Source organism: Astatotilapia calliptera, chromosome 12, assembly GCF_964374335.1.
Source record: "Astatotilapia calliptera chromosome 12, fAstCal68.1, whole genome shotgun sequence".
NCBI lineage: Eukaryota > Metazoa > Chordata > Actinopteri > Cichliformes > Cichlidae > Astatotilapia > Astatotilapia calliptera.
In genome coordinates this window covers 8,581,572-8,609,252 of record NC_137433.1, presented here as the reverse complement: position 1 = coordinate 8,609,252, position 27,681 = coordinate 8,581,572, and the positions used below count along the sequence as shown (strand labels likewise).

General features: G+C 41.4%; 1 protein-coding gene across 1 annotated transcript in view; it reads left to right on the top strand.

The window, feature by feature from the left end:
- Nucleotides 1–27,410, top strand: part of zmat4a (zinc finger, matrin-type 4a) — a 148,416-nt gene extending 121,006 nt beyond the window's left edge. Inside the window, exon 7 of the mRNA XM_026187289.2 lies at nt 26,985–27,410. Coding sequence (XP_026043074.2) covers nt 26,985–27,012 — 28 coding nt within the window. The 3' untranslated portion in view covers nt 27,013–27,410. The remainder of the gene's footprint in view (nt 1–26,984) is intronic.
- The last annotated feature ends 271 nt before the right edge of the window (nt 27,411–27,681 follow it).

The following is a 27,681-nucleotide window of genomic DNA, read 5'->3' as shown; positions in this document are numbered from 1 at the left end:
AAGATAAGATAAGATAACCTTTATTAGTCCCACACGTGGGAAATTTGTTTTGTCACAGCAGGAAGTGGACAGTGCAAAAGTTATGAGGCAATAAGAATAAATACAGTACACAACTGTACAGAATAGAATAAAATAAAATACTATATACAGTAGAATAAAATAAAATAAATATATAATAAGATAAAAATAGAATACAAATACAAATACTATATACAACTGAGTAAAAATACAACGATGACAGAAAGGATTATTGCACTTAGTATTATTGCATATGTATGGATGTGTGTGCTTGATCAGTTAAAGTCTTTATTATGGAGTCTGACAGCAGTGGGGAGGAAAGACCTGCGAAATCTCTCCGTCCCACACCGTGGGTGCCGCAGTCTCCCACTGAAGGAGCTGCTCAGTGCTGTCACAGTCTGCTGCATGGGGTGGGAGATGTTGTCCATCAGGGATGACAGCTTAGCCGCCGTTCTCCTGTCACTCACCACCTCCACTGGGTCCAGAGGGCATCCTAGAACAGAGCTGGCCCTTCGGATCACCCTGTTCAGTCTCTTCCTGTCCCCAGCAGAGATGCTGCCGCCCCAGCAGACCACGCCATAAAAGATAGCAGAAGCCACAACAGAGTCATAGAATTTCTTCAGGAGTGGGCCCTCCACTCCAAACGACCTGAGTCTCCGCAGCAGGTACAGCCTGCTCTGCCCTTTCCTGTAGAGGGCGTCTGAGTTATGAGTCCAGTCCAGTCTATTGTTCAGATGAACACCGAGGTACCTGTAGCTGTCCACAGCCTCAATGTCCATACCTTGGATGTTCAGTGGTTGCAGTGGAGAATGCTTGTGCCTGCGGAAGTCTACCACCAGTTCCTTGGTTTTACTGGCGTTGATCTGGAGGTAGTTCTGCTGGCACCAGTCCACAAAGTCTTGGGTCAGACCTCTGTACTCCTTGTCGTCCCCATCAGTGATGAGGCCGACTATTGCAGAGTCATCAGAGAACTTCTGCAGGAAGCACTGGGTGGAATTGTGGGAGAAGTCTGCAGTGTAGATGGTGAAGAGGAACGGAGCCAGAACCGTTCCCTGTGGGGCCCCCGTACTGCAGACGACCCTGTCCGACACACAGCCCTGAGTCCTCACATACTGTGGTCGGTCGGTGAGGTAGTCCAGGATCCAGGTAGTGAGGTGATGGTCCACTCCAGAGTTCACCAGCTTGTCCTTTAGAACCGAGGGAAGAATGGTGTTGAAGGCACTGGAGAAATCAAAGAACATGATTCTCACAGTGCTTCCAGCGGTCTCCAGGTGAGCGAGGGAACGATGTAGGAGGTGAATGACGGCATCATCCGCTCCAATGCCAGGCTGGTAGGCAAACTGAAGTGGGTCCAGTGATGAGCTTATTAGGCGCCGAAGCTGAGCCAGGACCAACCGCTCCAGGGTCTTCATCAGGTGGGATGTCAGAGCCACCGGCCTGTAGCTGTTGAGGTCCTTGGGGCGTGAAGTCTTTGGCACTGGTACAACACAGGAGGTTTTCCAGAGCTGTGGGACTCTTCCCAACCTCAGGCTCAGGTTGAAGAGGTGCTCCATCACCCCACACAGTTGGTCCGCGCAGGACCTGACGACCCTCGAGCTGATGCCATCTGGACCCGCTGCCTTCTTGCCATTAATCCTCCTCAGTTCCCTCCTAACCTGGGTGGTTGAGAGAGACAGGCTGGAGCCTTGTGTTGAGTGTGTATTGGATGCTGTTGTTGGGGGTGGGGGGGAGTGAGCAGGGTGAATAGAGGAGGTGTGAAGTGTCTGAGGTGGAACAGCAGCAGTGGGGGTGGGTGAGTCTGCAGCCGATGTTGCAGACTGCCTCATGGCTGAGTCAAATCTGTTGAAGAAATGATTCAGTTCATTTGCCCATCTCACATCCCTCCCAGGCAGAGAGTTCTGCTGTTTGTGGCCCGAGATGGTTCTGAGGCCTCTCCAGTAGGGATGAAATTAACGTGTTTACTGTCTGCCAAATAAAACAGCTTTTAATCTCTATACTTGGCTAATTTACAGGAAGCAGGGTTGGTTTTTTATTTGGCTGCTCCCTGTAGAGTTCCATCTCACTGGGGATACTGGAGATGTCACACTTTTACATCTTTACCTGTTTTAAATTTCTAAAACACATTAAAGAAAGACACAGCAGCAGAAACGTGTAGTTAAAGGGAACTTTGTCCTGGAAACATCCGGAAAGACTGTAGAGTAACTGAATTATTAGAAAAATAAACAGAGAAATATTTGCTACAGTCTAATGGGAAGCATCCCTCTCCCGTCTTTAGGGAAAGGGGTAACATAGTGTTAAGTCATAGGAAGCTTAGATTTATGTTGACTGAAAGCTCAGACTTAAAGCTCTGTAACAATAACACGTGCTTGTGTCATGACACTGAATTCAGGGGTAACGATGTACTTGTGACTTGTAAGGCGTAAACTTTGTTTTCCCTTCCGACCTCAAATTAACAACTATCTGTGTATTTGTTTATTATTCTGGGGGATTCTCCTTTGCTCAGATTACGTGACTTAAAGCAGTTTTAGGACTGCACACTGTGTGGGATTCCACATGGACCTTTGGCAGCCGCTGTGAATTAATGGGGCTTACATGGTGCATGTCCTAGAATTAATTCCCCCTGTTGGCCAGCTCTGCCAGAACACCTCCATGGGGATGCTAGCATCAGGAGACGTGACGTGCCGTTTAACAGCCTCTTTGCTTTATTAATGGATGAAAACTCCACCTTGTCAGAGCCACTGGGTTTCTGTGGCACACAAACCTTTCATCCCACCTCACACTCTGAGCAGGGCAGAGGACTGGCACATCAGACCACTCGTCTAACCACCCCACCCCATCGTTGCCATCCAACCAGCCTGATTTTATCCACATAGTCCACAACTTTGCCTCAGGTCTATTTAGGTCATTTGCCTAATGCTGTTTCACATGGAGTGAATCAAAGGCTTCTCTGCTCTCCAAAACTACAGAGTGAGGCTAAGGATAATATCGGAGCTGTTTCACATGAATAACACCGTAATACAAAAGCTAATGAAAGTGGAAACCATTCATTTCACTATGGCTAATGGGACTTATATTCATCCATTTTGTTAATTGATTGTCCAGTTCAGGCTTATACGGGTGGGATGGGGAGTGGGAAGGCTGGAGCCGAGGCACAGTCCATCCTTGACAGCTTGTCAGGGCTAACTCAGAGACAGAGTCACGCTCACATTCACACCTAGGACTTATTTAAAACCAACAGGTAACCTAGCATGCATGTCTTTGCACTGTGGGAAGAAGTTGGAGTACCTCAGAGAATCCACTCAGGCACAGGGAAATAAGCGAACTCCACACAGAAAGGCCCCAGTCAGGAGTAGAACCCAGGACCTGCTTGCTGCGAGGCGTTAGAGCTAAACACTGTATCGATCAGTGGTAACATAATGAGGTCCTTGTATGTGTGAGTAATCTGTTAAATCTGTAATCTGGTGGAGCTGTAAAACTTAATTAGGCCATAATTACATTACACAGAAGTCATCTATTAACTTTATTTTTACCATTTGATGCTGGTTTGATTACATTTATGCACAAACAACTAGGTTTGTTGTTTATGCCTTATACAAAGAAGATCTGTGAGACCAGCCCAAACTGGATTTTGCTTTCTGAGAAACCAGTGTGTTCTACTTTTCTGTGTAGCGTGAATGAGCGAGAGCAGCTCAAACACTTTTAGTGTCTGTAAGTCTGTATCTGCTGTTATTGATGCCACTCCATTAGTGGGTACTCTTTGCATGGTTCACCGAGTCAGGTGAGGCTGGGATCTGTGTGCGGGTCGATACAAGGAGAGTCACGTTGTGGTGCAAAACGGGAAACAAAGCCCACAGGCTTCGGGGCTATATGGGCCTTTATTGCTTCAATGAACTAAGGTTAGGAAAGCAAAGAGGAAATTCAATTTTGACTCAGGAAAGGGGACTAATTACACCATGATAGGTGCACTAATGAGAAGTGTGATCTATACTCCTCTATTGAGAGCGCTAAAAGAGTACAACAATCCTGGTGTTTAAACTATCTGATTTGCTGCCGGCACCTAAAGCAGGAATCTCTAATCTAATGTGGGCTTTTATTAGGTGAACTTGGCTTCATGGCCTGTTTTAGTTTCTTTTTTCCCCCCTTGTCTTTCAGTTTTCTTTCTGCCGCTGTTTTGCCTCCTCTGTTTCCAAACTGGAAAATAGCTTGGAAAATCAGGTGCTGAAGCCACTTTCTGTGGCCAATAAGCAAGTAGTGCATAGCAACCATTTAAAAAATCAATGTGGAGATATGTGTTGATATTTTCGAGCACTGACCTTTGCAGTGCTTTGACCTCAAGGCTCTTTAGTGGGATTAATCTTTAGCCACCGCACTGAAGACATCAGCATGGGGAGGTAAATGTTATAGTCCACATTGTTGAATTATGAAGCAGAACTTTACTTGCAGCTTATTTTATGGTGGTTTGTTCAAAAACGCAACAAAAGAACTGTGTCCTTTTTTTCTTTTTGTTTTCCGTTCCCTGATTGCAAAGACCTGCTGAGAAAACAACAAAATATATATAAAGCATCAGGGTCCTTTAAGTCTTCACTGGTGATGACTGAGAAGAAATAAAGCCAGTGGAATGAGTTCCTGAGGTAGAGCAGGGCGATATGACCAAAAATACTTATCACGATATACATTTGAAAATTTGCAATAACGATATAATTGACGATATAATTGACACGAGACAAAATACTTCACAACTCCACAACTGTATTAGTGCAAAAAAACAAAACCTCAATGATTTTCACTTTTTTTTTTTTTTTTTGTTTATTTTATTTTCACTTACTGAATACAGGACAGACTTGACTGGGGGAAAGAAGGGGAGAAAGAAAGAGGGAAAGAGAAACAGCTGAGAAGAGGGACGGGGGAGAAGGGCAAAAGACAAAAACCAACAGAATGAGCAGAAAAAAAAAGATTTTCACTTAAATGAGCAGCTGTTTTTATGTGCATTAAAGTTATATAAAAATTTAACGGACGAACGCTAAACCAGTTCCACACCACTGAAGTTGCAGCATTTTTACAAACCAATTCTGATTCATCAGTTTCATTCAACAGTCCACTTTCGCCCTTCTCATTCTCCGTCGCTGCCATGCTTTTTCTGCCATGTGCATATGAAAACAAGGGCACTGCGCATGTGCATTTTACCCATATTCTATTGCGATATTTCATTTTCTTATCGTTGCCCAACATTATACTGGTATTACCGTGAACGGTATGATATGGCCCAGCCCTATCCTGAGGTCTGTTTCTCAAACAAAGATGGATAAAATGATCCATGACTCACCAACAAAAGGTCTGCCTGTGGAAGTAGTGTAGCGTTCCGTCTTTTAGCAAGAATATAGTGACAGAAAATTGAATCATATTCTTCACCGCAGACATCTGTTTCATAAGGGATTTTAAATCACTTTGTTTTTTTGTTTTGTTTTCTGGAGTGTAATATCAGTTTTTAATACTGTGACAAATAATGTTTATCTTTATGTGTTTTGAGATGTTTTTAAGCTTCAGTTAGGTCAGCAGAATGCAGATGGAATCATTTGTACAGCTTCTCTTCCTGCTTATTATTTCACTTGAATTATCTTCATTCTACAAGACAAATTGCTTGTTAATTGCTGCATTTCTGCAACATAGATGGGACTGCACTGTCATCAGTTGGTCAGCTCAGTCTGACACCATAATTATTGTACCATTACATCGTCCTAGGACATCTATCCATCAGTGGCCATTATGTGTGTATGAGTGTGTATTTAGCCTGAATGTATAAGCACACATGTGTTTGCATACAAATAGACTTTTAAGAATGCTAATAGGCTGCAGAAACACATTAGATGTGAAGGTCCTTTTGCTGATGCCTCTGAAATTTAAACAGGTCATTAAAATGGGGCTCTCCTTTTTCATTTGCGCTTTCTTGAAAGATTGAGGTTGGGATTTTTTTTAGCCATTTATGCTAATTTTTTGATAATGGAGAGATAGAAAACTATAGAGTGGTGACACACATAAAAACTAGCATAGAAATGCTTTTATCAATTAAATTGGTTTCGTTGTTAATCAGTTCTTATGTAGTGCTTTTATACTCTAATTTCCCACTCAAAGTATTTTATCCCTCATTCACACACATTTTGTTCTTCTTTTAAGTGTTTTCTGTCTAACATTCTCACGGTTCAGTAACCTGCATAAAGATAGTTTGGCATGCAGCCTGGGGCAGCCAGGGATCAAACCACCAACCTTCTGATTAGCAGATGACCTTCTCTACCTCCTGTGCCACAGCCAACCTTCAGTCGTTTCTCTGTATGGAAAGGGAGCATGCAATAAGATTTATATCATCTCTATGCAAAAGAAACATGAATCAGATACTTTTTTAATGGCAAGTTCTTTTTGGATGATACTGAATGGAAACATTTTAACTCTGAGGCTACTAATAAATAAAGAGAATAAAACTTCTCCGTAAGGTCAAATTAACACTATTTCAGAGACCCAATGACAATGCAGGTGCTTCTTTTAGTCAACACAACCAGTGCTGTGTTGGCAGCTGGCAGTGAGGAGCTGTCCAAGGACAACTTTACAGGGAGCAACAGATTGAAGCCCACAGGTTACAATAAGAGTAAGTAATGGATAATAAAGGATAATCAGCCTCTCTGACTGATTTCCACACAATAACCTAATGCTGTATCTGGTAACTGTAAATCCATTGCTTCAAACTGAGACTTAATCATCTCTGCTTTATCCAGTGTGACCTACAAGTCTTTTGATAGTACGAGCAGAAGTGAGAAGAGTGACAGCTCTGTGAGCTAGGACTTGGAAACCATTGTGCTTTGAGCTACATAAATATCATGAGACATCTGTAAAACATAAACATTTGAAGGCGATGGGGGAGTTGTTGAGTGTTTGTACGCTAGCAAAGCAACCAAACACATTTAAGTTGTCATTTGGCACGCAGGTGTTTTGCATAATGTGTAATGCAGGCTACAACATGCAGTATGTAGTTAAGACCTCTACAAGGAGGCTGTATTATTATTGTTATTTATTATTATAATTGTTACTGAGGCAGCCTCTAAGGGATGGTGTACTGTTACACAACAACAACATGCGAACAAGTGTGACATTATGATTAAATTATAAACATAATTAAATATAAACATAATTAAAAACTGCTCACATATTTACTTTGTCACCTTTTAAACTTTGTTATGCTATCCATCCATCCATCCATCTTCATCCGCTTATCCGAGGTCGGTTCGCGGGGGTAGCAGCCTAAGCAAAGAGGTCCAGACCTCCCTCTCCCCAGCCACCTCCTCCAGCTTGTCCGGGGGAATACCAAGGCGTTCCCAGGCCAGCCGAGAGATATAATCTCTCCAGCGTGTCCTGGGTCTGCCCCGGGGCCTCCTCCCGGTGGGACATGCCTGGAACACCTCGCCCAGGAGGCGCCCAGGGGGCATCCTTGCCAGATGCCCGAACCACCTCAACTGGCTCCTTTCGATGTGGAGCAGCAGCTGCTCTACTCTAAGCCCCTCCCGGATGGCCGAACTTCTCACCCTATCTCTAAGGGAGAGGCCAGCCACCCTTCGGAGGAAGCTCATTTCCGCCGCTTGTATCCGCGATCTCGTTCTTTCGGTCACTACCCACAGCTCGTGGCCATAGGTGAGGGTAGGGACGTAGATCGACCGGTAAATTGAGAGCTTCGCTTTTACACTCAGCTCCCTCTTCACCACGACTGACCGGTGCAGCGTCCGCATTACTGCAGCCGCAGCCCCAATCCGTCTGTCGATCTCCAGCTCCCTTCTCCCATCACTCGCGAACAAGACCCCGAGATACTTGAACTCCTCCACTTGGGGCAGGAACTCATCCCCGACCCGGAGTGGGCACTCCACCCTTTTCCGGCTGAGAACCATGGCCTCAGATTTGGAGGTGCTGATCCTCATTCCCGCTGCGTTACACTCGGCTGCGAACCGCTCCAGTGCGAGCTGGAGGCCCTCACCCGATGAAGCCAACAGAACCACATCATCCGCAAAAATCAGAGATGAGATTCTGAGGCCACCAAAGCGAAAGCCCTCCGCCACTTGGCTGCGCCTAGAAATCCTGTCCATAAAAATTATGAACAGAACCGGAGACAAAGGGCAGCCTTGGCGGAGCCCATCACCCACCGGGAACGAGTCCGACTTATTGCCGGCAATGCGAACCAAGCTCTTGCAACGGTTGTATAGGGACTTGTACTTTGTTATGCTAAAACATTAAATACAACTTTAACTTCAAACACAGGTGCAGCCTTACAGGTTCAAAGTTGGGTGTGGACACCCAACTTTGTGACAAATAACATAGTTGCATCTACCAAAAATTTCCAATGAGTCCAAATCTCAGAGCTGCAAAGTTTTCTGAAAATCTTGTGAACATTATAACTCAAGAAGGATGTCGGCTGGGATTTTCAAATTGATATCATAAGTGTATCTATTAGAGAAGGGCGAATCGCTCAAAACAGTGATCGTATCGGTACCCACACTAGTGTTGGTATCACATTGGTACTAGTCCGGTTGGATTGATACTTTTTTGTTGCTATCCTCTAACTTCAGTACGTAGCCTGGCCTGCTGAAATGTATTAAATTAATTGGGGCTTTTTTGGATATTGAAAAATATGACTCACACATGAACTATGAAAAATGTTTGAAACCTTTTGTGCATGTGTCCAAAAACAGAAAACTGCTCTCACCTACATAAGAGACCTTTAAAGGTTAAAAGTATCCACATTAGTATTGGTATTGATATTGGCAGTAGAGGCCCTCAAAATTTTCAGTAGCACATAGCACTGCTATTTATTAAAAGTTAGAATCTCAGTGACCTCTGCTTCAAGGTAGAAGGTAACCCTAACCCCAAGGTCAAGTTTAGAGGTCATTTTTCTGAAAATCTTGTGACTGCACTAACTAACAACAAGGAAGTCAACTAGGATTTTCAAATTTAAACCAGGAGTACAACTACTAGGAGCCTGAAGGGCAACACTAGTTACCTGCTATTTTTTAACTATTTAATAATTGCCATAAAAATGTTTATTAAACCTTCAGTTAAATAAAAAAAAAATCAAAAAGAAAATCTGTTTGCATATATGGATTTTACTTTGTGTCACTTATGCTACATTTGAAATTTGTTGCTTCCGGTTTAACTAAAACAAACAAAAGCATATAAGAAGGTTATAGTGTTAAAAAAAATCACATTGAAATGTAGAGCATGTGGATGGCTGTGTGGTAACAAATTGTGGACCCAGATGCTGGATGCAACACACTGATGTACATGAACATCAAAGATTTAATACTGATAAAAGGTAAAAGGAAACAAAAAGCACAAACAATAATTTGCTGAACAGGAACAAGGTGACTGAAGGCTGAAACAGAAGGCTGAACATTTGCACACTATGAGGGAGGACACGACTAAAAACAGAGGGAGAAGTGAACAATATATACCCAGAAAGGCAGAGTGGACACACCTGGGAACATAGCTAAACAAAATCTAACAGTGGAAGCAAAATTGAAAATGACATACAAAATAAAACAGGAAGTGACTAACACAGAGACCAGGCCAAGAACATACAAAGTTGACAGAACACAGGGAGCCCAGGGAGGCTATAATGAGACATAATACATGACCAAGGAAATTAACAATTTAGTAATATTAACAAAAACAGACTAAAAGAAAGGAAACCAAAGACTACAAAAAAGTTAAAATACTGTGAGGTCTCAAAAACTCATGTATCAAATAAGTTGCACTTGGCATTGGAAGGTTAAGCCACATTTTTTTAAACTCTTCAGTCAAACTATAATAAACAGCCTGGTGTTGTGTTATACTGTTGTTCTGTTGTTATATTATTGTCTGTTTTTTAATGTTTGTGCCAGTCAGTGCTTATCATGGAATTTCACATAAACTCCATGGCCTAATAATTATAAAAGTATGAAAACTGCATGTTATTTTTGAATGACTTGCCACCCATTGATTATAAACCGCAGCAGTCTGACGACAAAGAATTCTTCTGGTTGGCACTGACAGGTCTATCCACAGTCTCTCTTTAGTGTGCTCTCAGTCGATGCAATAGGCTAGCCTGGGGAGCAATCAGCCCCTTGAGGCTCAATCCAGCCTGTCACCAATCACCATCAGCACCTGCATGATACTTCCCCCCTTCCCTTCTATTCAGTCAGTTTCAAAGAAGTAAAACGTGTGCATACAAATGATCACATCTTCAAAGCATAAAAGAGCTATCACTAATAAGCCTTGACACTTTTCCTTATTGTAATTCAGATAGCATATTTACCCGGTGTGTTCAAACGAAAGAGCGTTCCAGCTGGTAGCATTTGTTTTCTGTACAGTGTACGCAGGCTGGTAAAGCTATCTCTGCAGGGAAATAAACTTCTGCTTATTTAGACACAAAAACAAAATGGCCTTTGAGACAAACTTGGGAAACATCAGTCACCCGAGATAGTGTACCCATTTGAAATTCTGCCTCCATCTAAATTAGCATTTCAGGAAGGAACAGACTTTATTCCATTTGACAGGCTAGTTATACAATATGGGATCAACAAGAAAATATTTTTAGAATATCAACAAATTAAATCCATAGTAAAAAAGAAATTTAACCTCAGTCAAGTTGAATTGCAAACACCACCAAGCGCGGTACATTTTCTTACTCTTAAATCCCCCAAATTATTGTCTAAAATATACAGAACACTTTCTAAAATAGATGAATCAATATCCCTTCCTATTGCAAAGTGGGAAGCAGATTTATCAGTCGGCTTAGACCAAAACTTCTGGTCTCAGATATGCTTAAAAACCTTTAAATTGATTAGAAATCCCAGTCTGCAATTAATACAGCACAAAATACTACATAGAGTGCACTATACAGGTCATCGGATGTTCCAGATGGGCTTTACATCTTCCAACAACTGCTCACACTGTCAAGGCAATACACCAGACAATTACATCTACGCTCTTTGGTTCTGTCCACTAGTGCAGAAGTTTTGGCGCGAGATATGTGAAGACTTATCAAAGTGTCTGAAATTCCAACCTCCCCTTTAGTGTGCTTGTTGGGCAAATTGGATGATGTCACTACAGAAACTAATACAGTCCACATGGTTTTTACTGCCCTATGCATCGCCAAGAAAACGGTCCTCATGAACTGGAAAAATAAAAATAATCTTAATTCTAGCCAATATAGAAACCATCTAATAGATCACATTAGTCTCGAGACAGCCTCTGCCACCACATTAGATCAATCCCTCTGGGCTCCTTTGATCGGCTCCATCACCTAGCGGGGGTGGGGGATCGTGGTTTGGTCCCGCCTTCGCCATTGTGGTTGATGTGGAGGTAGGGACAGGCTTAGGGTGTCTGGAGAATCCCTAGGGACGTTATCCCTGGAGGGCTTAACCCAGGGGTTGTGGTCATAACCTGGTTAGTGGCTCTGGTCGCTCTTAGAGGGTGTTCTCCTTGTGGCTGCGTGCAGCAGGGCTGGGGGAGGGTCTGTGCTGGCGGACGTAGGTTACTGGCCTGGTAGCCAGGCTGCCCCTGAGTGGATCCGGGCAGGCGTGGGGGCTTGGGATTTGGGGGTGCTCTGTGCTAGGGCTCTGGCTGGGCCTTGGGGGCTTCGGTCCTCCTTGGTGTGTTGCAGAGGTTGTGGGTGGGTGGGTGCACGGGGGCTCAGCCCTGGCGCAGGGGGCCTCTGGTGCATCAGCCTAACTGGGGGGCTCTTCAACTAGCAGGGAGTTTGTTCCATCCTTGCAGGAGTCCACTCTGCAGGTGGGGGAGAGTCATAGGAGAGGATGAGAATAAACTTAACCTGGGTGTCTACTGTCTTGTGCTGTCTGGGAGATGATTGAATGTTAGGGTGGGTACAGTTTCCTCTGCGGTGGGGTCGGGTGGGCTGCCCCGGGTCCTGTGGGGCTGGGCGGTCCTGATGCCGTAGGCCCCGGTCTGGATGGGCCTGGGCTCCCTTGCCTTGGTGGGTGCCAGGCAAGGGAGTGATCCAGGAGATTTTTTTTTCTCTTCTTTCTCTTTTTAAGCGCCTTTTCTCACTGTCCCTCTTCCCTTCTGTTTTTCTTTTCCTTCATCTTTCTCTCTCCCTTTCCTATCCCTCAGTCATGTCTGTCCCATCTATAACAACTGAAATTAAAATAAATAATAAAAAAATAAAAATAAAAAAATAAATTAGCATTTCAGGGCCGAAAACACACACACAAAAGTCTATTTTCCTGCACTGTTCCAGTTATCAGCCGTGTTGGGGCTGTTTATTCAATAAGTCATAATTACTCTTTTCTAATGTAGTGTTATACTTAATATATTCACACATGCAGTTACACAGCGCTTTGTAATCAGGAAAGCGGGGTTGTTCATGTCCAAGTCATGACTGGTGACCCCAACCCTACTCTTAACTCTGAGCCTATACTTTTTTTTTGTTGTTTTGTTTTGTTAGTTAGTTAGTTAGTTTGTTTGTTTTTCTCTTCTTTTCTTTTCTTTTTCGTTGTTTTGTTTTTTTGGGGGGGTAGATGATAATTCATCAGAATTATCATTGTTTTGGTTTTTGATTTAAAAAGCATAATAACATATCCTTATTACCTGTTTAATGATGGAAAGCATTAGCTGCTTGATGCACGGCATGGCGTAGGGTGAACTAAAGACAAAGGATTAGGTTTTGGTTCAAAATAGTATCTGACTGCAGGACCAAGCAGACAGAAATCAGAACCAAGCAGCCAGCAGTATCAGACTGTAAACACTAGAGAGGCGGAAGCTAGAAACAGAGAGGCGCATCAGCTGAAAAAAGCCCACAAGTAATTAAAAAAAATAAAACAGAAAACAAATTTCATAGAGAAACAAAACACATTCAGTAACACTAAGACAGGAAAGCAGCGAGGAAAAAACACTTTAAAACACGAAAGAGAAACAAAAGAGGAGTCAAGGACAGGGCAGGAATCTTGACACAAGATACAAAAGCTCTTTCCACTTTACTGTCACATTCTTATCCTTTGAAAATGTGAACTCAAAGTAATTTGCATACCCTTATCTCTCAAAGTTGCATACCTTTACGCTGCTAGGTGTGCCCAAACTGACAGCTGTGAGTATAGCTTTCTTTTAAAAACATGCATCCATTCCTCAGTGCTATGAAAAAATTCATAGATTTCAATTCTGTTTCCTAGTTTCTTTATTTTCTTTCTCCACTTTCCTTTGCAAGTTCAAAAATATGAAGCTCCCTCCAATATGCCACAGATAACAAAACTTACTTATCACCATGTTGAATGTGATCTGTCATTGTCTTGTAGTCAGTAAAAAACACCAACAGCCTGCCATCACACGGTGATATTTACTATGCCATATTTATCTTTCTGCTTCATGAACCAAGCAGGACAGCCAAGTGCATTATTAATTTTGGTCTCTGGTGAGGTTTGTCCCAGGAGCTGTTGGGATAATTTGACTGGAAAAATGACTGATTGTGTGTCCTGTGTGTTTCTGAGTGATGATCTTCAGCTATAACAACTTCATCTGATATGAAAAATGAAGAAAGAATGAAAAGAAAACTGTTTTTGTAATGGTCTTGGAGCACCTGTGGTTCGGAGTGCATTGTGTCCTGAAGCACAAAATAGCCGGGACCAAGGCAGGGGGGGATTTTTCACTGCCCATATTTTCCCTGCACTCATCTCCCGTGTAATGGCTCTGCGATTTACAACAGCGCACGATGGGAAGCTCTGAAAGGGACCGGGCCTTTTTACACCTCACACCTATTAGCTGCTCAGTAGAGGGATTTTTCAAAACCACTTTATGTGCACGTAGCAGGCGGATATGGATGAAAAGAGCAGCTTCCAGGACTGGCAGTCATCATGAGCTGGGAAGGACAAAGGCGAAAGAGAGCAATACCACAGAAAGTGCTCGTCAAGGTTTTTATTATTCAGCCTCATTTCTCCCGATCATCAAGCCCCTAATTAATTCCCCTGTGCACAGGGAGATAACACAGGGATGCAGTTGGCTACAGAGGAGCAATTGTCAACCTCCAAGTGGGGCAAGTGCCTGTCAGATCACCTGTTTTTGTTTTGTTTTTTTGCTTCTCTCTTAGGCTGATAGTCCCCCAGGGGCCTGCTGTTAGATGAGATGCAAACCCTCATTAATTTAATTCCCTGTCATTCACTGGAGTGTAATCAAGTATTCACTTTGTTCCTTGTTGTTTGTTATTGAAAACCATCTATCACTGTTGAAGAAGGCCAGACTCCGTGTGGTGGATGGGAGCCAGTTCAAATGATGAAGAAAACAATGTCTCCTGTAATAAAACCTCTCTGAAACAGTAGTTCTGCCTAACAGGATAATGTATGATTAGTGCTGTTAACAAGGTTCTCAAGCCTCTCTTTGCTCTGAGCTTTGTTTGTGGTCAGCGTCAGCATTATGGACAGGGCTCTGTGCTCCAGATCTGCCCACTAAAAGTCGCTGTGCCCCCACAGTTAAATTCTCCTGGTACATTTTGAATATAAGTTACACTCATTTCATATAATTTTGGTAATGAAAATCATAAACACCCATATCTGTGATAACAGTGCAAACACAATTTAATGTTTTGTTAGCAGAAGTTTCTGCAGAAATCATGGTAACTGATTTATAAATGTGTTGAGGATTTTGTCTCCTCACAGTCAGCTGCCCTTGTTTTCATTGATCCACCAGTCAACTTTGGTCCAGATCAAATAATTTCCACAGTTGTTGGGTGAAGATCAAGTAAGTGGCATGTGTGGTCATGACAGGAGAAATGGTGCTCACTTTTTATGGGACATTCCTAACCCGCAGCAGCAGTTTAGCCCATAAATTTTGTCAAGATATCAGCGGTTCATAGAGTTGGATCCAAGTGATTTTGACAGTCTAATCTGTCCACCGCTTCTGCCGTGACGTTCACATTTGCGGCTGATTGTAAGCAATCCTTGAATAACGTCTATAATTATAGTCAAATGGCAGCAGCACAGTGGTCAAGGAACCGAGCAAAGGAATGAGGCGAGATGATTTAAAGGACTTTGAATGTGACACGGTAGTTGGTGTCAGACTGAGCATTTCAGAAACTGCTGATCAGCTGGGATTTTGCTGCATATCCATCTCTAGGGTTTACAAAGGATGGGACAACAAAGATGACACGAGGTCAGAGAATAATGACCAGACTGTTTTGAGCTGATAGGAGGGCAAGAGTAACTAAACTTTGATGCTAGAATTCACACAGGATAACCATAAGTGGACATTCGATGACTTGAAAAAAAAAACATTATCTGTACTGATGAATCTCAGTTTCTGCTGTGACATTTCGAACGTTGGGTCAGAATTTGTCATAAGGACCAGGAAAGCATGTATCCATCCTGACGTGTATCATTGGTTCAGTTTGGAGGTGGTGGTGTAATGGTGTGTTTCTTGGCACACTTTAGGCTCCTGTTGGACCAACTGAGCATTGTTTAAATACCACAGCCTACCTCATCCTCTGATGGCTACTTTCAGCAGGGTAACGTGCAAGTCACAAAGCTTAAATAATCTGAAACTGGTTTCTTAAACATGACATGAGTTAACTGTGCTCAAATGGCATCCAGCATCACTAGATCCCTATCCAAAAAGGCACCTTTGGGATGTGCTGAGTATAGTTACTTTCTATATAATTATTGCACTATCATCAGGATAGAACAGTCAAAATGCGGTTCTACACTTGGTTCTGGTTGTGGTTCTTTAAAATGCTTAATAACCTCACATTTAGTACAGACCCCAAAAATACACAGAATTGAAAAGTAGCTGTGTTTGGGCTCTCAGCCTCCCTTTTTCTTCAGCTGACTTAAACATATTATAAGATGTGCATGCACTATTTCTTTCAAAACTGACATTCCTATCCACGGAGTCCTGATGAAACAATTTATGATTCAAGAAACACGCCTGTTTTTATTATATCTTTATGCTAACACAAAGTCATTACAGTAAAATGCCAGCTGCGGTCACCGTACGTCGAAATATATCAAATTTTGAAGATAATTTATGAATTAGTCCTAGGTTTAGTAGTATGGCAGATGACACCTGCCAGCTATGGTATGGCAGCCAATCTGAACTGCCTGTGGTCTGTTTGTTTCATGCAGAACATTATATTGAGTGCTGAGCTGAATCCACCATGCAATATTTCTATATACCTGTCATTAGGGCATGCAGTGTACTGTGTAAAGGTACACAAAAGGGTTATACATAATCTCCTGTTTGTTCTGTTTGTTTTATGTAGAACAAAACTAGTTCAGTGCTCAATTAACTGTAAATCATGCAGCATTAAGTCCTCCTGTCATTTTGATCAGGCACAGATCATTTTCCCACAGTGAATTATTAGATGTAAACCTCTTGTATTGTGAAATTGCTTGGGACAGGTGATTTCTCCCAGCACAGACCACACTGACAATCGTGACCCGCACAGCCACAGCGAGGGAGGCTGTTTATCATGAAGAGAGAATTAACTTCAAAGGGATTTGAAAATGTCCATGTGGAATGTAGGCTGGAGAATGAATTATGCATGAAAAATGCTTCACTAGAGCAACGTCCTGATACAATTTGTCACACACCACAGGAATACATAAGTTGCAGAGTTGCCATGTGGGAGGGGTGGATGCAGTCAGGTTGTGCTGTTGCTCTCGGCCATTGAAGGTTGTGAAGCAGTGTAACCTACGCCGACTGTACTGTGAATTACTTAAGAGACCCTTCTCCACCTTAAGAAGTTAGCTGGGGGGCTTTTTATGCAGTAGTAGCGTGAAAAATTTTACTCTTGACTTAAATCTGTGAAAGTATGATTGTGCAGAGCAGCACATTGCTTCGGGCAGTGTTTGAGGCCATGTATCATCCTCAAGCTCCTTAAAGTCTAAGCCACTTCTTCATATTTTCTAGGAATTCTATATAATTCTTGTATAACTTTAGCCCTAATGCACAATCATATTATACAGATCTTTTATTTTTCCCAGGATAAACTGGTGCAGTGATGTCACATGACTGCATCAAAAGTTATATAACCATAAGAACAAAAGAAAAATAAATCAAACTAAACCACACAGAATTTGATTCTTATCATTCAGTGAAAGGTAATGAACAAGTTTTTTGGCCTGGATAATTGTTTTCCCAAGTCTTGGCAATCCTGTGGAATACAGAGGGTGGACTGGCTCACCCTGCCTACAGCACAACTAGATTGCCAGCTCTTCCTAGAAGGCTTCCTCTTGCTTCTTTGAATTTATTTTCCACATGTTTTATGACACAGTCCAGCTAATTTAAAAGCCAGTCATCGGTCTGCAGAAGAAGGGTTTTTACATACAAGACTGCTGACTGAATCTGTTGATGAGAAAATTTCTTTGCAGTCATTTGAAGCATACATCTCGTATAAGTGCTCAGCAGTGATGTGTGAAATATGAGGCTGTGCTGGAGAGAAATGCATCAAATTGCAGATACTTTCACATGCTAATTAAGTGGTCAATAGGTAGCCACAGCACTCACTGTGCTAAGGGTGCTTCAGGAGCTCTGCACTTGACTCTGAGTAGAGACCCCAGTTAGATCAGATGCAAATACCAAACCTGAGAGAACCTGTGACAGAATCAGAACATTTGTAATATTGCAACCTCGGATCAAGTCAGACCAGCTCACAGCTGTATCTGTAAAAGCCAGAGAAGATTAAATCTGCTACATGTTCGACAGAATGATAACCAAAATGCAGAACACTGCAGCAGGATTACTGAACAAAATTCAAGTTTTAATACATGACTTAATGAAGGCAGATAATCTAGAAAAATTAAAAGCAATACAGGTGAAAACAGTCAAGGAATTAGAAGTTGGCAAAAAAGGACATGATGTAAAAAAAACCAAAAACATAAAATAGAACCAAATACCAGAAAAAGAAGAAAACAGGAAGTGACTATAAGTGAGACGCGAAGCACGCAGAGGCAAGAATTATGCAGATTTGGAGTCACATAGTCAAGATTACTAAGGAAGGTTCCTAACTGAGCTAAGTGAAGCATCTGCAGCAGTCATAATAAAAGCTATTCAAATTCTCTTAATACTAAGGAACGATTTAATTGCACCTTATAGGTCATGTGCTTCCTTTTCTTTAAACCTTCAACCTTGGTAAGGAAGTGATATGTTATATATAGTAATACATACAGTAAGAACATGTAAAGCATCTAAGACCAAGGAGTCTTTAAGTGCAGTTAGATTCCGCTGTTCTTTTTTTCTTGCTTCTTATTCATTTTCCATGGCACCTCATGATATTTCACATCAATGTGAAGGAAAGCTGATTAGGAAAGGTTTGTGTGTGGACTAGTTGGCTAGAAACAAAACTAGCATGAAAATGGTGAGCACAATACTATTTGCTTGTGTGTGCATGTTTATGTAAGCTTAGTGTCATACCATGTATGGTAGCAATACACACATACTAGAAAATAAGCTGTTACCAGCTGTTACCGTAGAAATATAACACCAACCATGAACAAAACAAGTTCCTTCCAAAGGTCCACACAAAGATAATCCATAAACAGTTCTGGCCTGGAAAGATTGTGACAACAAAAATGTTAAATTATGCACAGGAACAGGATGGTGGCTGAATTTGATATTCTGTAACTGCTGGATGTGAACAGGGACAAACATAATGACTGCTATAGAAATCAAACCTCTGTGCACCAGTTTGCCTCACTTACTACCTGCTATGTTGGCCACACAAATGAGAAAACAAATGGTGTAAACAAAAAAAAAAAAAAACAGTAAGCAGTGAGACTGCTCACCGTTGCTGTGTTTGGGTGGCTGTGACTCAGGTCTTAGAGCAGATTTTCTACCAATTGAAGGTCAAGCGTTCAATCCTGGCCTCTCCTCTCCTTCATTGAATATTCTCAGGTAGGATGCTGGACCCTGAGTTGCCCATGACACAGCTGTGCGTGTGAATGTTAATTAAAGTGCTTAGGCATAGATAAAAGCACAGCATGGATACGTGTTACTGTGTGAAGTTTAGGGAGCACTTTGAGTCCTCGCATAGAGTAAAAAGGCACTGAACATACAGCAGTCCATTTACCCGTTAACTGAATTAAACAAACACAAATCTGTTTAAAACTATTTTTTTCTGCTGTATCAGATCAAATGTAACATGACTTAATGTAAGAAGAAATAATTTAGAATGCTTTGAAAGAGAACACTGACTTTGAATGACATAATTTTGTTTTTTGTCTTGGGATCGTTGAAGAAAGGGAGATTCTACCTAATACTGAATCTAATTAACATGGGGTTGTAAAGCATTTGACTCAGTATAGACTTATACATATGAAACCCTCAGATATATAAAGCACCATAGTGCTGAGAAACAATTCTGTTGTCAGAATAAAAAAAGAAAGATCCCTCTGCCCTCCATTCCCCCTCCCTTCTTTCATTGGTCTTAAGGTGTCTTCAGTTCTGTTTGTTTCCTTTTTCCCCATTTTTGGCTTCCTGCCTGTTTCTTTCTCTCTCTTTCACTTTGGAGATGCTCTTATATTCCACTATGCCTTTTCATTTTAATATCACACCATCCCACTCTGCATTTCCATGATAATGAGTGGAGAGACAAAAATATCTCCCCATGTTTGACTCACATTGTGAAAATTATTCAGCGTTAAAATAAGGTTCCCTAGTGTGCTAATTCTTTCATTAATGTGTGAAAATTTATATTTTTACATAAAATGTGATACTTTTCTTTTAGCCACATACACACAATTTTTCATAAAGGGTAGATTTACATGGCTGCCAATAACAGTCAAATACGTGAATGCAAATTAGCCTGTTTATTTTTGGATTTCCATGGAGATTTAATGATGGGTTAAGGCGCAAGTGTTTTTTTTTATCACATACGCTGGAGACCTACCTGAAACCAAGCAGAGTAATGAAATGTGTGACATTCAGCGATGGAAATGTGGCATAAAAATTGTGATTGGCCCTTAGAATTTAAAAAGCATTAGCTCACTTCATCAGGGTAAATTTACCATGAACTCAGGAGTTAATTCAAATGATTTCGGGGGAATTGCATATCCCGATGGCTTTGTCTTGAGCACAGCGATTCTTTATAATTATTAATTACAGGAGTGTCAGGACAATAAACAACCAGAATCTCCAAAAGTTGATTCTGTTCATCTGGACGTAGCATTTTGTGGGAGAAACGTTTCGTCACTCATCCAAGTGACTTCTTCAGTCTCAGCTGCCTGCAGGTTTCCCCAACCTTATAAACAGTACATTTGCATAATGTACGAACCCAGCCCACTGAAGGAACAATGGGCTGGGAGGTCAGTTCCTTAATCTTAATTATGCAAATTCTCATGACCATTGATCAACAACCACTGACCAAAACCCACTGATCAAAGCCCACTGATCAATGGCCATGAGTCCCATTCACAGACAGTTGGGGAATGGCTGCAATCACAGCATTGTAAGGTGGCGAAAGATGTACCCTAAGGCCCCCTCCTCGATTCAGAGATGGTCTTTCCCATTTCACGTAAATGGCCTCCTTGACTCCGCGCTCAAACCAGCGTTCCTCCCTGTCCAGGGTGTGTACATCCTCATCATTGAAAGAGTGTCCACTGGCCTGTAGGTGTGAATAGACTGCAGAGTCCTGGCCTGACGAGGTAGCTCTTCTGTGTTGGGCCATCCGCTTCGCCAGAGGTTGTTTGGTTTCCCCGGTGTATAAATCCTGGCAATCCGGACAGCATACACTACGTTACTCTGTTTGTGTCGGGGGACCCGATCCTTGGGGTGGACCAATTTTTGGCGCAGCGTGTTTTGGGGTTTAAAAGCTACAGAGACCCGGTGTTTAGAAAAAATGCGTCTCAACTGCTCCGATACTCCTGACACATATGGAATCACTACAGGTTTTCGCTTGGGCAGCGGTTGTCCTTCTCTCCTGGATCAGCTTTCTTTAGGTGCCTTTCCAGCTTTGACAAAGGTCCAGCTGGGAAAACCACATTTACTCAGGGCCTTCTTGATGTGATGTCCTCCTGCCTCCCTGGCCACTGTGTCAGTGGGGATGGTGTTCGCTCTGTGTTATAGCGTCCTAATGACACCCAGTTTGTGCTCCAGTGGATGATGAGAGTCAAACCTTAAATACTGATCCGTATGCGTAGGTTTATGGTACACGTCAGCTTTTAGATGTCCCCCATTACTGATGGAAATCTCACAGTCTAAGAAGGCTAACCTGCCCCTTTTCATATCCTCCCTGGTGAATTTGATGTGTCGGTCCACCAAGTTAATGTGATCCGTGAATTGTGGTACGTACAGAGATTTCATTTTCACCCAGGGTTCATCCACATATGTGAACCAATGGCTTGGTGGTGTTCCAGGGTAGGATAGCAAGGACCTCCCAGCCCATTGTTCCTTCAGTGGGCTGGTTTCAGTCATTATGCAAATGTACTGTTTATAAGATTGGGGAAACCTGCAGTCAGCTGAGACTGAAGAAGTCACTTGGATGAGTGACGAAACGTTTCTCCCACAAAACGCTACAACCAGATGAACAGAATCAACTTTTGGAGATTTGCTTACCTGATTGATTGAGCATGCATCAAGACGTAAACAACCAGAACTTTTTCTGTAAAATGTACAGACCAAAGTGGGCTGTATGTGGCACATAATGTAAAATGAGCCTGACTTCTCTGCTTAAGAAAGTCAAATAATTCAAAGTGATTGCTTATTTAATCGGCACAACAGTTGTTAGCTATGCAAAAAAAAAATTTTTTAAATCAATCAGCCTTTTAGGATGTTAAACCTCTGCCATTAGAATAGAGGAGTGTTTGTTGCTGAATATGGGCAGATATTCCATCAGAAATGATAAATGTTTATTATGAATCATTCATTTCTATCAGTTTTACATTAGATAGAATCACATGTGCTTTTCTTAAAAAAGCAAGGACATTTCTGAGCAACTGAGTGACCAAACTGTCCTTCTTTTTCTACCCAAATACTTGGTGTACGAGGAAGAGGGTTACAAGATCTGTTTGTTAAGAAAGGTTCAGGGTAGTAAGTCAAAACACTTTCTGTGTCGAGGTATAAGTCTGAAGCATTGGTGCATTCTGCCACGTTGAGCTTACCAGTGAAATAAGCACAACAGTTTGTTTTGTGTAGTTGTTTTTGTCTTTGCAAGACAAACACAGCAGGATGCTCTTTTTGCAGAGCAGACTGTGATTACTCTGCTTAGTTCGACTAAGGACAACATGCAATTTCCATTGCACTGACAGAGAAAAAGCCATTTGATTACGTGCAACAAACAATAGAAGCGATGCTAACTGCCAGTCTGTCATGTTCCTGCTCACAATTGTGCAGTTATTGTGTGTCCCCACTGGGGAAAATTGCACGATGCCTCTGAATTTTTTTCCCCATCTGCTCTATCAAACCATGGGCACCCTTGTTTGTGCTGTCTGAGGGACAGGCAGCCTTTGGTGTGTCGTGACTGAGTCTTTATTGTGTTGACCGATTGAACCTGGGAGTACATCAGTCCTGCTAATCGAGGAGACGTCAGGACAGCAACTCTGTAATGATAAAGCGATAAGATGAGGCCATCTGTTGGTCTGGGTTGCTGGACCAATGCAGAAAAAGCTTGAAGTCACCTATTCAATCACACAACGATTGTGATTACTTGGCAACTTTTTGACACTGGATGTCAAGAGAAAGAAAAACGATTTCATTGAGTGCATGGAACAAAAAGGAGCAGAATGGTAGACAGGACCAGATCTCTACCTTTTCGATTCTGCAAATCAACTTATTGCTGATATATACTTATCTGATTTTTCAATCAACTGCAATAGCTTTAAGAATTTCCTCCAGGGAACCATGCATCATTAGTCTCTAAAACGGTGCTTAAACTAACCACTTGTATAAACTGAGTCCTGAAACTTATCTGCAGCAGATTATACTTTCAAAAGTTCAAAAGGAATGTTCTCCAGATGTCTCACATTGCACAAGTACAGAAACATGGCTGTTGAAATGAATTGCAGGCCAAGTGTGCATCAGTCATTGACGGTAGTTTGAAAGACATGCAGATTTGTGCAAATTTCAGGGACTGAGCCACAGAAAAAATAAGAATATTTTCTGACCTGACACACTGAACTAGAAAGTTAAGAATATTGTAAATCAAGGTCAGCTTTCTTTCAGAAAACCTACATTTCTATACAGTTATTGTATCTCCATTCCAGATTTTTCAAAGGCAAATATTTTAAAAGAAATAATGCTAAATAATTTATTCTTTAAAAACAAACCACCTGGCCTAATCCTTATGAGGATCTATTTTAAATCATGTTTCATGTTATATGTTTACGTTTACAAAGAAATTACATTTCCATTGAAACATAATTTCAGTTCAAAGTATAAAGTCAGGTGTTCCTGCTGCCTGGTCTTAGGTTTGTTTTTCATTATGTATCACTGAGCTTTCTATCAGCTAAAATGTCTCGGTCTGTCTCTGTCAATTAAATCTTTGGCATGCAAACAATAACTCATTCATGCAGAGGTGTTAGATCCCCTTGACTGCCTTTGGCCCTAGGCCTTGACACATGCAGGCCCTCAGGAAACTGGACATACATTTTAGGCCATGCTGTCATGTTTTGAACTGCATTCAATTCATTGAATCAGGGTCTACAAAAAACCTCCAGTCTTATTGAGGATTAGGTGAGTTCACTCCACCCAACCCACTGAAAACTCCTAGAGGACTTTGTGGAGTGGAAGACTGGCAGGTGCATTGGCTAAATTAAAGTGGATGAGTGTACCCCAGTCTCTTGTGGTGAAGAGACAGCTGAGCTTGAAACCAAAGCCATTCATTTGTTTTTACATTCCCTCCCTCAACTATGGTGACAAGCTCTGGATAGTGACTGAAAGAATAAGGTTGCAGTCTTGGTAGTGCAGGCGTCTTGATTCAAACCCAACTATGGCCTTTCTCCACAAAGAACATCAGCGTCTGTTTTGTCCTTTCTTCCTCCTCTCACCCCTAATCGGTCACGGGAGATAGCAGCCCCTCCCTGAGCCTGGTTCTGCGGAACTTTTTTTAAATGATTTTTTTCCTTCCCACTTTCAGCAAGTGCTTGCTCAGAGGAGGTCATCTATGTGGAGAATAGCCTGTGGGTTCATTCCTGATTCAAACTTGACCATGGTTGTAGATAAAGTGCTTCAAATGCATTGAGTAAACAGCTGTATGGCTGTATTTTTTTACTGGTTGATCTATGATCCCACCCTCACCTATGGCCATACATGCATGTAGTGGATGTTCCTCTTCTTCTGTGGGAGCTTGTCTTGGAAAAGCTCCGTAGTTTAGGACAGGTTATAGTCCTCTTCCACATAACAAGTAGCAAGTTGAAGTGGTTGTGATTTGGATGCCTCATGCACACCTCCTAGATTAAGTCTTGTGGATATGTCCTACTGGTAGGAACTGTGACAGGACAAGGGGCAGAAAGATGGATGAATGAAGTGATTATTAACTGGCATAAAAATCAGAAGGCTACAGACACTTTGGTTATTCTTCTGTCATTTCAGCACACCAAGTTTCTGCATGTAGAACGTACTATACAAAACTGCAATGTGACAAGAGATTCATTAACCTTAATTTGATTCACATCTGTTTTCTTTTCTTTACTATTTAATGAGAGACATGATTGACTGCAAATACAAGGTGATTACCAAAACCTTTTTAGAATATTTTTTTTCTTCAAATCTTTGCTGCATACTGAGCTGTCATATTTTTCATAATACAAAACCGGCAACATTATTTTGAACAATAACTACCATTATGTCTCAGCAGTTGTGCAGTCATCTCTGGCATTTTAAAACTTCACAATATCAAAACAAACAAAAAAAAAACCCAAGAGAAAAAGAGCTGTGTGTGCAGGTTCAACTTTACAATGTGTGAACGGATTAATTTATGTGTTTAATTCTCCCGTTGCCCCCGATGGCCACTCTGGCACTGGTGTCTCTCTATTTCATTTTGAACAGACCGAATTAATGTTTACTTAGAACACTGGAGGGCCACGCCACAAAAACATGAATGAAGTTTTGTATTTGTAATAAAATAGTCAAACAGAAACTACTATACATCCTGGGATGCTCTGAGGATGGCAGCTGAGGTATGGTTGTATGTTGTGCACAGCAGTTTAAATTTAAATATGTGTGTGGAACTACACACTCATATTGTTTTTGTACAGCATGTGCAGGATTGATGGAGATTTAACACGATATATAAAGGAAAACTGAGGCTGAAGGCGACAGAACATGACAAGAAACACAAGCAGCCAGATTCTCTCATCTGTTTGGAGCATTAAAAGATCTAAAAACTTATTAACTGGATAAGAACAAGTTGGTGTTTTTTTCAGCAGTATTAGTTTAAAAAATAGGAAGAAAACAAACAGGTAAAGCCTCTGCATATCAATTTAAATGATAATCTACATCTACATCCAATAATCTACATCCAAATAACACCTTTATTCTTTTCCTGTATTCTTTTTTCTATTTATTCTGTTCTATTTATTTTAAAATTTCAGCTGAAGAGGAGAAAACACAAACAAAATCTTTTTTTTTTTGCCCTGTCAGAATATATAACAAACCAAACCCTGCATGGTTTCCATAAACCAATTATTCATATTTACTCTTTTCAATTCAAAACTTTTGCAAAATTCAACAGGAAGCCTAAAACTTTTGAAAGATTTTTGGTTTGTCTTTTGATATATATATACACTGGTCACTTTGCTAGGCACGCCATATACCTGCTCATTAACATAAATTTCTAAGTAGCCAACCACATGGCAGAAGCCCAATGCATTTAGACTTCCTGCTGAAATTTGAGCATCAGAATGGGGAACAAAGCTAGTCTTAAATTTCAGAGACTTCCCACACAACCACTTTTCGGCTTTACAGAGAATAATTAAAAAGAAAGAAAGAAAGAAAGAAAATATCCAGTGAGCTCATTTCTCTGGTTGAAAATGTGTTTTTGATAAAAGAGGAGAATGGCTGGACTGGTTTGAAGTGAAAATGTTATGGTGTGGAGATAGGTGCTGGGTGGAACCCACACACACGTGCAGTCAGGGTGAGCTTGAATTGAAAAACTACTAAACTGCATAGCAACAGGGAAATGGGGAGGAGTTTTCTTTTACGGAGAGAAAGATGCCTGATTGGAGGAGACAGAAACTGGAGCAAACACTATCTATGGAAAGCCAAGTCTGAGGCTTCTCGCCAAATTTTTAACCAATCATATTCATGTGATATTTCTATGCTATTATTAAAACTTTATTCCCTGAGGAGTGGCACCCTTTCTCTGTCAGGACAGCTGGACAGAGAGAGGTCCGCAGTGCTGTAACTGGAACCTTCGACCATTTAATAAACTTCATTATAAATAAAATTCATCTTTGAGTTTGTTCATCCTCTCTCAGAAAACAAACGTGACAACAGTAACTCCGATAATCACTCATTAGAGCCAAAGTATGTAGAAGAGCATCTCTGAAAAAGAAGAAGAGCTTGAAGACTGAATAACTCCAATTTCTACCTATTTATCATATCTTGGTGGTATATGTCATTCCAAGCTCTGCAGTGTGGAAGATGTTGATTTTTTTCAGTCCAGCAACACACGCAGTTCTCAAAGTTGGACATTAAATGACTGGAAAAAACATTAGCTCGTCTGATGAGTCTCAATTTCTTCTGCGACATCTGCAAGGCAGGGTCAGACCCAGGACTAGCAAAGTGGACCTAATAGTGTCCAGTGAGTGTAAGCTTTGACATCGTTTTCTTATCCATTGTGAAACTGATGAGTTTCTTGACATTTTTATGATTCTTAACTGGTGTAAATCAATGGCGACAGCAGCCAGCACCAAAATGTTTCTTTTCCTTTATTTTGCCATGTGCTGCATAAACTGTGTATACAATATCTGAAGTGTATCACTGATGAATCTTTTCCGTCTCTTTCTGTTTTTCTCCAACAGTCTGAAGAATCAGATATGTGTCCAGTGAGCGTGGGATGCCGATTAAAAAAAAAAAAAAACTACTACTGGATTGATGTCAGACAAGCTGTGTTCAGCTTGCCCTGCTTTTTCTGCCTCCGCCATGCTTTTCGCTCCTCTCAAAACTATTTCAATTTCTCTCCTCATCTCTCCATTTCCATCTCTCTCTGGCTTTTTACTCTGTCTGTTTTGGATTTTTTTTTCTAACACTAGAACTGCATCAGCTCCCTCACCTTTCAATATAAAGTGCAGTTCCTGCACATTGTTAGCCACTCCCAAACCATAAACCTTCACACTGCGGCTGTATTCTCTGCTTGCTTTTTTTTTTTCCTTTTTCTTGTTTTTAATTATTTGTTTTTTCAGTCCACTGACCATCTGAGAATATTAAAGTGGATCTGATACGCAGCAGCCTTTCTAACATGCATGGACTGAATTTAGCTTTATTTTTCACATGTTAAGTACTGTAAGTGGAATTAAGAATATAAGGGTTTGTTTGCGTTTGCTCAGTTTTAATGTAACACATGCATAGTGTCTAACATTGTTAAATCATTGCCCTAAATTATGTAAGGTAACAGTGTAATTTAGTGCATACATTCTGGACCTAAATCCCCTTGTAGCTTTTAAGGGGTTAATGGCAATAATGACACTAGTAGAAGTCTAACAATAAGTTGCATTGGTA